The following is an 11,188-nucleotide window of genomic DNA, read 5'->3' as shown; positions in this document are numbered from 1 at the left end:
GATGTTTGACCCCGCCGACCAAAACTGCACGTGCCCAACTGAAGAAAGTTACGGTGGTTGTCCAGCAGCTTCTGAGCCTGCTGCTTGCTGAGGTCCTTCCGGAGCTGCTGCAACACGGCTAACGCAGGAGCGGCCATATGCACAGAAAAAACCAGCTCCAAGTTTCCTGCGGCGTCCATTTCAGTTACACAGCTGTGACCGATTTTCCAGTTCTTATGTTTAATTTTGTGTATGCTATCTTTAATTTGCGACAGTTTGTATTTTGACTTCAGACGAAAAAAGATGCTGTTTGCGTATGTAAGCAGGCGCCACGTCTTTTCGAAAAGTGCCGCTTCGCCAGGCGCTTCATCTTCCGCGGCCATTCCATGCGCGCGTGTTCATACCAAGTTATATGCTTTCAGTTACGTCAAGACAGCCATACATTCCTACGGTCCTGCTTGCCGCGTGCAACTGTGGCCAACATGCTGCCGCACAAGCGCGCTGACACACCACGACTTTTCGCCAAGAAAATTTACATACACTTGTACAGGCGCATTTTTCGAAACGCACGTGCGCATCCGCGAGGCAAAATTCGCTCCTGGCTTTGGGGACGAAGTACGGAGGGTCTATTCGGCAGAGTACGACCGCTCACATTTGTGCGAGGGGCTGCTTAAACACTGCCGCAAGGTGATAACTTGATCGTATTTTTCTTGCCCATACACTTGGCACCGAAAATTTCCCACAGCGGTTTAGCAGGATGTGCCATTGCCCTAGGACCTTAGGGTTTAGCTCATCCACATGCAGATGCGCTCCTACCTATGCGTCATTCATGCCACACGTAAAGTGGGAAGAAACGAGGCCACATAGCCCTGCGTGCCAAACCAAACATGTGACTGGCGCACATTAAATCCGGCCCCTGTCGTACACTAGCGCAGACGATGCCCCGGACACATTATGACGTGATAGGCTCCCCCACCTACGTCGGGGAAACACCGTCCATTCCTCACGTCAGGTCGTACTAATGTCCTATGTTATTAAACAACTAATTGCCCCCGAGCATGTACTACATTTACTAAATCTGTTAGTCTGCCAGGCACGCCGTGAAGCTGCTCGCCAGCTGCTTTCGGTCCAGGTGCCGCCCAATGAAAACGATGCGGTTCACTCGCCTCTCCCCATCCTGCCAGGGCTTGCCGACACCCTCACTGCTGCTGGCGAAGCCCATCAGCATGTGGACACCCTGGAACACCAATCTGCATGGCGCGAGACAGTGACGTGCACCGTTCGTGGGAACTGTGGGGTGGTGTTGCCCTTGGGCATTGCGTGGTGTGGTGCGTGGCGAAAGTACTGAGTAACCCCAGGTCGTGGTTCTGGTACTTTGACACGCAGATGGCTATTATGCAGACAGCCGCTGCTTGCAGCATTTAGTGCAGTGACCAAAATAGCCTATATAGGACAAGTTTAATAATTTTTGCAACTATGTGTTACCCACTTGTCTGCTGTGCCCTTGATAGCGAGGATGCCCTTGCTGCGGAAGATGTCCGTGCCCTTCTCGCGTAGGATGGCGCCGAGCCAGCTGTCCAGCTTTTTCATGTCCATTTCGCCCTCCAGCTCAAGGCCCACGCTGGTAACAGAGGAGTCATGCTGGTGCTCGCCATCCGACTGCATGGATGTCCATACGCGGGAACATTCACAGTGTGCATGGTTTCAGGGTGCCGTACTTCAGCAATTGAACTGCCATGCATAACTTCGTGTGGATGCTATGCAGGTGGGGTGTTCAAGTACATGTCGCCAAGTGACTACGGTGCAGTCTAAGGATGCATGCAAAGCACTGTTACGACTGGACATAAACGTCAATTCTTAGAGCTCGGCCGCTCACCTCCAGAAAGGTCGGCTCGCCCTCCAAGATTCGCTCCAACGAGAATGCCTTGATCTCCAGGATGCGCTCCAGGGGGGCGTTGCCTTGCACCGTCTCAATAATGTCGGCTGACGAATTGATGGCCTGTGACACCATCAGCACGGCGATGTACATAGGTATGGGCAGTGTGTATGTGCCAATTGAAGGAGTGCATAAAGTGAAACGAGAAACGAGAACTCAACACTAGAAAATAGCCTCATGACGTTGCGTCGGCAGCTGACTATCTGGCTCGCTCGACAACTATCCCTCAACCGAGTGACTGCCTTCGCACCAGTGTTTTTTTTCCATTTTTGCCTGTCAATTTTCCAGTCCGAACGGAGGAATAGGTTTTTAGTCGCGGGAATAAAAGTATTCCGAATCTGTAAGGCGAAGTTCGCACCTTGATGCGCTTGACGACCTCCTGCTTCTCCTCGGCGGACACCAGGTCGACCTTGTTAAGCAGCACCTTGTCGGCGAACGCCAGCTGCTCTACCGCCTGCAAAGCCAGATAGTAGCAGGGCAGACGGGGGTAGCCGTGAGTAGCTTTACGAGCCACGTGCGGGTCTAAATCGGATCGTGGTGAAGGCGCCCTGCTGCTGTAAGGACTGGGCGAGCTCCGGGGCATCAGAGGACTCCAGGTTGCATGCAACAAGGGGAGCACTCACGCACTACACGAAGTAGGTAGGTAGGTAGTGGCAGTAGCAGCAGCAGGAGGCCGCCACCTGCTGCACCACTGGTAACAGTTGCTGCGGCTGTGGCTGTGTATGTATGTAGGTTAGTATGTAAATTGCCGATTATAGCATGAAGGTAAGTAGCGTAGCTATGTCCTTCTGTCACTGCTCTCATCGCGAAGGTACGTTGTCGTTTCTGACCCCACCTCGTTTTCTACGCCTTCGGGCTTGTCGTCGTCCAGGTGCTGAATCAGGTGCTTAGCGTCGACCACAGTAATGATGGCATCCAGGCGGTAATGCTCCTGGAGGGGGAAGGACGCGCCTTTGGATGTAAAGAAAATACACACCATCCCTGTGGTGAGACAGGTGCTAGATAGAGCCGTACATAGCTACCGCAGGGTTAGCTAAGACTGCGGCAGACGTTACATACTTCATGACAAGCATGCGCCTGTATTGCTGCTGAAAGTTCAAAGGAAAGGGTCCAATCTGCCCACCACTCAGTATAAAAGTATGCATCCGCTGATGTCCTGTGTTTTGCGGTCGCTGCAACAGTACTGGTGATGACTGTAGTTCGGACGTCGCACTATTGCGAGGTAATCAAAGCACGTGCCATGCATTGCAAGTCACAACATGGCGAGACAGGCAAGCGCGACTTACTTGCACGTCGTCATCCACGAAAAATGTCTGTGCTACAGGGGCTGGGTCGGCGAGGCCCGTCGTCTCGATGAGGACGTGCTCAATCTTGTTCTTACGCTTCCAAAGCTTTTTGAGGATCTTGATCAAGTCGCCACGAACAGTGCAACAAATGCACCTGGTGATTGAGTCACAAGGGAAAAAGTGGTTGCCATGGTCTTGCGTTAAAACCGACAGAGGGGATGCGCGATAGATGCGCAACAGGGCCAAAAGATAAGGAAAGTCAGGAAATACTGGTTATTATCACATCGTTTAGCCTGCTTACCCATTGTTCATCTCCAGGATGTTCTCCTGAGAGTTGAAAACGATGCCATCGTCGATACCAATTTCGCCAAACTCGTTTTCGATGACGGCGATTTTGCGGCCATGCTTCTCTTTCAAAATACGGTTGATTAGGGTCGTCTTTCCGCTTCCCAAGAAGCCAGTAACGACGGTGACCGGGATACGCTGCGCGTCAACGTCCTGTGGCGACGGCATTTGCAAGATGGTTGGAATTTAATTCACAATGAAGGCCTGGCCGAAATACAACACTCAGTACCTTGATAAGTTAAATTATTCCTCTTAATCATTCTTAAATGTAAAACAGCGAGGCAATGTAGTATGTTTTGGGACATACTAACTGAAAGCCGTTTGTCGCCGTCTGTATGGACGTGTGGCAAGCCGGACGTGTGAGTTGACGAATTGTCAGACAGTTCTTGTTTCTCTAATTAATTTTCAGCACTTGTCGCGCGTATCTGGTCAGATCTATAATAGGCACATTTTACGCTAAAAAATATCGGCACGTTTGTGCGAGAGGATAACTTATTCCTTAACTTAATCCGTAACAGTCCGTTGAGTCTTCGAGACCTTCAACATTTTTTGTCGGTCTTTTGGCCCAAGAGAATTTTTCTGGTTGTCTCTACCGGCGGCTCGGACATCTTCTTCGTGGAGCTCTGCTCCATTGTTATGGAGGACTGTCTGGGGCTTCATCTCGCCCTTCACGTCCCCCTAGGCTCTGGCGTCGTTGCCCTTCCTCGGCATTGATCTGGTATATCAAGGCTATGGAGCAGCTGGAGCGTTCGGGCAAGCCTCCCTGAGACGACGCTTCCAAATTCAAGATGGCCCCACACTGCCAGTGACAGAAGTTCGTCGTGTATCGTGTTTCACGTATGTTGGTCTGAGGGCTTATACTTCGCCCTTTATGTGTTTGAATTTAGTCGCCCTCGTCGGTCTGTGTGAACGGCTCGGCGTGCTTCGCGGGTCCGTCTCGTATGGTAGGTAGCTGCGTTCCCGTCTCTCCGGGGGGAGCTCTCTGTGCGATCACTAGGGCTTCTGGGTACTGGTGGGGGACTGGGCGTTTTGCGTCTTGGAGGTCCATTTGCCTTTTCTGGGGCGAAGGCTCGCATCCGGTTTTGGCAGGTGGTATTTTTCCTTGGTAAGGTTATGCTTCGCCTTTCATATACGCCCGTCCTGGGATTTTATCGCGTGTTTCAGGTATGTGTAAGTGCGCCCTGGCCCGACTAACAGGACACTGCAGTGTGCTGATGCACTCGGGGTCCGCTGTAACAAACCGCGTACTGCTTTAAAGACCACTATCTCAGACGTTGAAATAATCGACCTCGTCTACTTGCATTTTTCTTTTTTAGACTGAAACATGAATCCTGACGAAGGTCACAGTTGGGATAATTTAACGGCGGACATTGTCGAGCGTGTTGTTAGCTTCCTGGATCCAAACGAGGTGGTATGTACCGTCAAGGAAATCAATAAGGCCATGGCGAGCCAGTTTCGGGAAAAAGTAGCTATCCGGCTGTCGCAGCCCGTACCCCATCACGCGTTCAATAGGCACTGGAGCCGCCCGGAGGCAGTTCACAACTTCGTACGAAGTAAACGCCGAGATCTTCTACTCCTGACGGCCCGCAGCGGCAGCCTGGCCAACCTGCAGGTCGCCGTCAAGGCAGCGGGCTGCGAGCTCTCCTCGGAGGTCTTCAACGCAGCAGCCGAGAGCGGCAATATTGAGATGTGCCAGTGGCTGCAGGAAGAAGACTGCTTCGACGTTTCTGAGAAAGCGGCAGCAGCAGCTGCCCGAAGTGGCCATCTGGTAATGGTCCGGTGGCTGCTGCAACAGGAGCGTGGTTTTGAGCTACGGAGAGCCGGTTCCCAAGCATTTATAGCAGCCGCCTTTGCCGGTCATCAGACTGTGTGTGAGGGGCTCCTGGAGGACGGTACTCCGTTGGACGACTGGACGGGTATTTTTGATGCCGCCCGCGGTGGCCATGTGGGCCTCACAAACAGGCTCCTTCATCGGATTGAGTCAGGATTTGGGTCAATGCCGGGAGTTATGGACGATGTTGTCGACGGAGCTGCATATGGCTTCGACCTGGCGGCATTGCAGCACATGTACACGATGTACAGTGGTGATTTTGGTGATAATTTTGGCAACAACACCCTTGCGGAGGCTCTGGTGAGCCCCACCCCCGACTGGCGGGCCAAGGTGGAGTGGCTGCAGGTTCAGGGATATCGCTTCGATGGCATTGTAAATAAGGAGGCCCTTGCCAGCCGTCCAGATGCTGTGGAGCGGGTACAGCGGCTGCTTATGGAGGTAGAGGAAAAGGATGTCGTACCAAGGGTCTTCATCAGCGCCGTACGTGCTGTTAACCTGTCCCTGATACGCTACTTGCGAGTGGGGAGGGACTGGCTTCCAGAACGCACGAGGGATGCATTAACAGTAGCAGCCCGTGCTGGCAACATGGCGCTGCTGGTCGAGCTGGTGACCTTGGGCTGGCTTCTTGATGGGTGGACTGTGATGGCCGCAGTTGAGGGCGGTCACCTGCACATTCTTAAATGGATGGATGCATGTGGTGGTCGAGAGTTCATCCAGGAGCTCGTCCAGAAGTACCAGGCTCTGTTGACACATGCAACAATATCTGGTAGTGTGGAGGTCGTGGAATGGCTGCTAAACGAGCTAGCCTTGCCCTGGAGTGGAGAGGAGCTTCTTAATGCAGCAGTGACGGCAGGCAGTCCAGCAGTCTTGGAGTGGCTTGTGGCCCGGGGCGTCCCCATGGGGGTGAGTGGCTCGCTCGCATGAGTTCGGGTGCATGTTCTTGATGCGTGCTGTTGGTGCTACTCAGCTCTACTGCTCATCACTGAATGTATGCCACGCACTGTCTGGCGTCTGCTGGTGTCTTGGCTGATTGCGATGTGAAGGACTCTCATGCTTGGCTTTTATCCGGTCTGCATCATTTCTGCTGCTGACCTCTGGACTGGATGGTAAAGGACCTGTCTCTAGGTTTCCATTTGACTGTCTGATGGTCTGCATTTATGTATTCGGAATGTAGTGGTGGTCGTACACTCTGGCGCACGCAGTCAATTCATACACATGCTGGGAGCACATTTTCAGCATCTTGAGAGGCCTTTTCAGTCGCCATCTATTACGGCTGTTTTCTCGGGAACCAGCTTCATACACCTCGCTCGTTGCTATGTTGCAGGATGATGGTGAGCTTTACGTAACGGCAGCACACCATCACGACCTGGTCATCCTGCGTTGCCTGAGGCGGCTGGGCTGCCCCTGGGGCCCCGGCGTCTTCAGCCGAGCGGTGTACGACAAGGACTATGGCATTACCCTAGAGACCCTTCACAGGGGCAGTACCGTAAAGGTCCTTCAGTGGCTGCGCGCCGAGGGTTGCCCGGTGGACTGGGAGGAGGCCAGGAGCTGGGCCAAGACCAGAAAAAATCAATACGTGTGGGATGAAAACGCTGTTGCTGTTCATGCCTGGATTGAGAGCATAGCGCCGAGTTAGCTGTTGGGACGAGCCAGGGGGGTCTACAACAGTTGCAGATGTGCGTATTAAGCAAAGCAAATAAACAGCAGCGAATTTCTGTGAGGGAGAGGAAGATTGAAGACGGCGGGGAGCTGCAAGGGTATGATGGGGAGGTTGTTTGATAGATGCCTGATTGGGAAGTGGGAACCTGAACATATGTGGTCCCACCGCAAGCCTATCGTTAGTCTCCTTTATCACTTGCTTAGTCTGAAGTGCGAGGTAGGATGGTGCTTATAGGCGACCTGGCAGCCCTTCAGCCCTCGGCTCGTATTGGGTGGTTTGCAGGTACTCCCTGTAGTACGGGAATGCACCCAAGACCATGTAACACACACACACACACACTCACAGATGGCCTGATTGGAGTGAAGTGGAGGGGCAGCAGTGGAGGGGATCATAGTGCAACCATTCGCGTTTTTGTTCAAGGTGCCGTACGGTGTACCAGCTGCTACATTCCTCCCCCTTTGAAGGGATCCGTCAAGGACCCTTACGGCCACATACACCATCAGCCTGTGCCTATCTTCGCCTACCCGCGGGCTGTGGGTGAACAGTCCACACCGTCTTTAAGGTTTTCAGGGACAGAGTCTTGCCACATAGCCACAGCTACTTTATCACTTCGTGCAATTAATCGTCTGACCCAATGGTCAACATGCGTGGATATTCGGAGGGACGACGTCAGGAATGTTAACATGTACGAGGTCTCGATACCAGTTGTAGTGGCTGGCCGCTGAAAAGGCCTCTCGAGATGCTGATGAAGCACTTCGCGCGCATTTGTGGTTGTTCAAGGTGCCGTACAGGGTACCAGCTACTTCAGCTCCCCAGTGCTCCTTCATCGGGTTGATGACACATACACACACACACACAGATATTACTGCAACTGCTGCGCAACCAACTAATATGATTGCTACTGCAACGGCAAGTCAAAAAGTCATTCTACAGAGGTAGCAGTAGCAATAGCAGTACCATCAGCTGCAGCACATGTGCCCACCTCCTCCAGGGCAAGATGACCGATGTAATGTTGGGCCGCCGCCGTCTCGCCCCTCTCTAATCCGCCGCCCAGTCGATGACATCGCTCACAACATTCCCCCTTCCTAAGCAAGCAGGCAGGCGAGCAACACCTCTGATCGCCCACACTTTGAACTTAAAGATATTTAAAGCTCATTGAGATTGCACAAGGCGAGGCACTGGACGAGGGGGGACAACGCTGCAAAGGCTGTGTGGGCTGCCCAAAAAATCCGGATTAGAAGGACAGGATCCAAAATTGGTTCCCCGTTTGGGCTTGTTGCGTGTAACCGACAGCTCAGCAGGATCAAGTGGCTCACAGTACTGTACCAGCTGTACGCGGCATAAATCCATTGCGCGAACGAATTTGGGACATGGGTGAATCATTGCATGCGAGTGTCCCTGAACTCGGCAAGTTGCCAGCAAGTATAGAATAAGGGACTGCGCAAGCGCAGCAGCAGCAGTAGCAGCAGCAGCAGCAGCAGCAGCATTTCGGTCTTGAGGATCCATTACCGCATGTAGGTCTGCGAGTACTGGTCGGCGAGGATTGGAGGAAAATGCGACATGAAATTTGAGGGAGAAGGTTGAGGGAGAAGTGATCATTAACGGTGATGCAACAAATCAAAAGGAGGTGGAGGAGGTAGAGGAGGAAAAGGAGAAGAAAACGGAAAAGGAAAAGCACCAACCCTCGCCAGCAGGGAGCAGAACAGAACTCAACAATCCGCAGGACACTCTGCCGGTTCTCAATTCGACCTTTTGTTCTTCTGCTTTTTCTTCTTTTTTATTGTCCCTTGTTATTTAAAATTCCATGTCGCTCTGTGTGTCGCGTGCACGAAATATAACGCTTATGTTCAATAACTTAATTAGCTCGCCTTAACCCGCAAAGCCCTCGGTACGTTTACTACATTCCCGGCGGCCCACGGAGTTCATTAATGAAGGAACCCCGTCCCTATTGAGCCCAGACAGATAGTCATCTCCAGATTTGGATTCCGAATTTCAAAGATCCAGTTGACCCACATCAGATTTGTGTCCCCGCTATCTCACCCAGCCCCCTGGACCTTCCTTTTCCGCCTGCTCCTCTTCCTCCTCCACCATTACCATTACCTCCTCTTACCACTGTGGCCACCCGAAGTTTCTGTCTCCTGGAGAGGGACTTCTCGGTGGCCCTCTTCCGCCGCCTCGCCTCATTATGCTCTATGCAGCAAAGTATTCTCAGCCACCTCTGACCTCTTGTCGCTCACAGTTGTGTGGTGGCGAATGGCGAATGTGGCGGGTGCAACGACAGCAACACATGCAGGTCAGAAAGCCCCTCCCAACTTCCATGTCTCACCTCTAGCGTCTTGGTCCCGCAAACCTCCAACTTTTAACTGTCAACTCCCAACTGCAAGAGGACTGAAACTGGCAGCCCCAGCCATGCAAGTGCATCAGACGCAATGCACGCAAGCAACGCCAAAGGCTATTCGGTCAACAAACAACTGCAACCATAACACGGCAACCATAACAGCAACCATCAACTGCTCGGATCACAATGGATGGCCCCTGGGCGCCAACTATACACATCTCTCTCTCTCCCACTCTCCCTCCCTTTACTTTGTCTATATATCGCTCATTCTTCTTTTATCGCTCTTTTCCTCTCAATTAGCGCCCTGGCGTCTGGTGCTGAGGGCAACACGAGCACGTCGCAGATCATATGCACGGCGACTGGCACTGTCCGACAACACCGCATACGCCTCCGCCACCATTGGAAACACTGTATTGGCCGCAACCACCACTGCCGCCCGCATTGGCGACGACAACGCCGTCGCCGCCCCCGCCGCTGGCATCGCCGCCCCAGCCCCTGGCGCCGCAGCCACTGCCGCAGCCTTGTCCGGGTGATACCGCAGCGCCAGCCGGCGGTACGCCGCCCGTACATCCACAGCCGATGCGTGGTACGGCACGCCGAGGACGGCGTAGTAGTCGACTGGCGGCGGCGCCGCCGCCGAATGGGCACCCTTGACCGCGGCCAACAGGGCAACAGCGGCGGCCGGCGGCGGTGCTGCAGCTGCGCGCGCTAGCTCCTGAAGCCGTTGCAGGATGTGGCGTAGCAGGGGAAGTTCCCGGGGGTCCACGTCGCTATTCTCCACAAGGTGATCGCGGCCGCCGCCGCCGCCAGCGGTGGCGCAGGCAGCGATATCGCTGTCAGCTGCACCGCCGTCGCCTTTGGGCTGGGGTGCACTGGCGGCGGCGGCGGCGGCAGCTGCCGCCGCCGCCGCTGCTTCGGTGACCAGCTGTATGCATTGCTCCAGGGCAACAGCGGCAGTTCCAAAAGCGTTCACAGACGCGAGAGCCTCGGCTCGGCACTGAAGCAGCAGCAGCAACAGCAGATTGTAAAAGGAAAGCAGAAATGGATTATGGTAGTCAGCAAACACCAAACGTTGCCTAAACCCAAATCCTGATGCAGACGCTAGAAGCTACGCGGTTGGGCCTCAAACATGCGAGGGCCTTATCCCCACGTGTCCCTCGTCACTTGGCAGCGATGAACCTGAAGTGGCCACTCACACCAGCAAGCAGGGAAAAAAACCACCCACGTTTCGGATGAACGCTACGCATCACCGTACGGCCGTACCTTCCACGGTTTGGCGTACGACTCGTCGTGGGCGTTTGCCGCACAGCAATCCGCCACTGCATCCGTGTACAGCCGCATGGCCACATGCGCCGCCGCACGGCTGCAGTACAGCGCCGCTATCATGCGCCGCTCGCCAGGGAACCCGACCCCACGCCCAGCGGCGGCGGCGGCGGCAGCGGCGGCGGCGGCACGGTCGCGCGCTGCCGCTACGGCCGCTGGGGTGGGATGCTCCGCACTGCCCCCGTTGCTGCTCACAGCGCCAGCTGCCACCGCCGCCGCCCCCCTGGCCGGCGCCGCGCCGCCACCACTGCTGCTGCCAGCGGACCCCCCGGTGTTTGCTGGCGGGAGCAGCAGCTCGAGGGCGCATGTATAGCAGTGGCGGGCCAGGGGGAACTGATCGCTGCGATAGGCCCGATTGCCGGCCTGTGTGCGGACGCCGGGGAAGTAGGGAAAGGCAAACATCTAAAACATGTCGCGTTCCACTCCTTCCGGTCTTCCTTTTTTCATCCAATTTTCAGCACCGGCCCGCAGCGACTTGTTTCCCCGCCCC

At 54.4% G+C, this 11,188-nt stretch overlaps 3 protein-coding genes across 3 annotated transcripts in view; 1 reads left to right on the top strand and 2 right to left on the bottom strand.

The window, feature by feature from the left end:
* Nucleotides 1–1,060: 1,060 nt before the first annotated feature.
* Nucleotides 1,061–4,178, bottom strand: VOLCADRAFT_107727 (uncharacterized protein; the record flags this gene model as incomplete). The annotated part of the gene is made up of 8 exons (XM_002957470.1): nucleotides 1,061–1,229; nucleotides 1,469–1,638; nucleotides 1,856–1,978; nucleotides 2,274–2,369; nucleotides 2,751–2,846; nucleotides 3,202–3,355; nucleotides 3,503–3,699; nucleotides 4,140–4,178. 8 exons carry the CDS (start codon nucleotides 4,176–4,178, stop codon nucleotides 1,061–1,063), a joined length of 1,044 nt encoding a protein of 347 aa, XP_002957516.1.
* A 692-nt stretch (nucleotides 4,179–4,870) lies between these two features.
* On the top strand, nucleotides 4,871–7,419 carry VOLCADRAFT_107726 (uncharacterized protein; the record flags this gene model as incomplete). The annotated part of the gene is made up of 2 exons (XM_002957511.1): nucleotides 4,871–6,280; nucleotides 6,702–7,419. 2 exons carry the CDS (start codon nucleotides 4,871–4,873, stop codon nucleotides 7,011–7,013), a joined length of 1,722 nt encoding a protein of 573 aa, XP_002957557.1. The 3' UTR covers nucleotides 7,014–7,419.
* Nucleotides 7,420–9,667: 2,248 nt separating this feature from the next.
* VOLCADRAFT_98640 (uncharacterized protein) overlaps nucleotides 9,668–11,188 on the bottom strand; it is a gene marked incomplete at both ends in the record, with an annotated part of 6,331 nt that continues 4,810 nt past the window's right edge. Inside the window, 2 exons of the mRNA XM_002957469.1 lie at nucleotides 9,668–10,372; nucleotides 10,639–11,061. Of these exons, the coding sequence (XP_002957515.1) occupies nucleotides 9,668–10,372; nucleotides 10,639–11,061 (1,128 nt within the window). The remainder of the gene's footprint in view (nucleotides 10,373–10,638; nucleotides 11,062–11,188) is intronic.

This window comes from Volvox carteri, assembly GCF_000143455.1.
Source record: "Volvox carteri f. nagariensis unplaced genomic scaffold VOLCAscaffold_74, whole genome shotgun sequence".
Taxonomy (NCBI): Eukaryota; Viridiplantae; Chlorophyta; class Chlorophyceae; order Chlamydomonadales; family Volvocaceae; genus Volvox; species Volvox carteri.
This window is presented reverse-complemented; position numbering and strand designations above follow the sequence as displayed.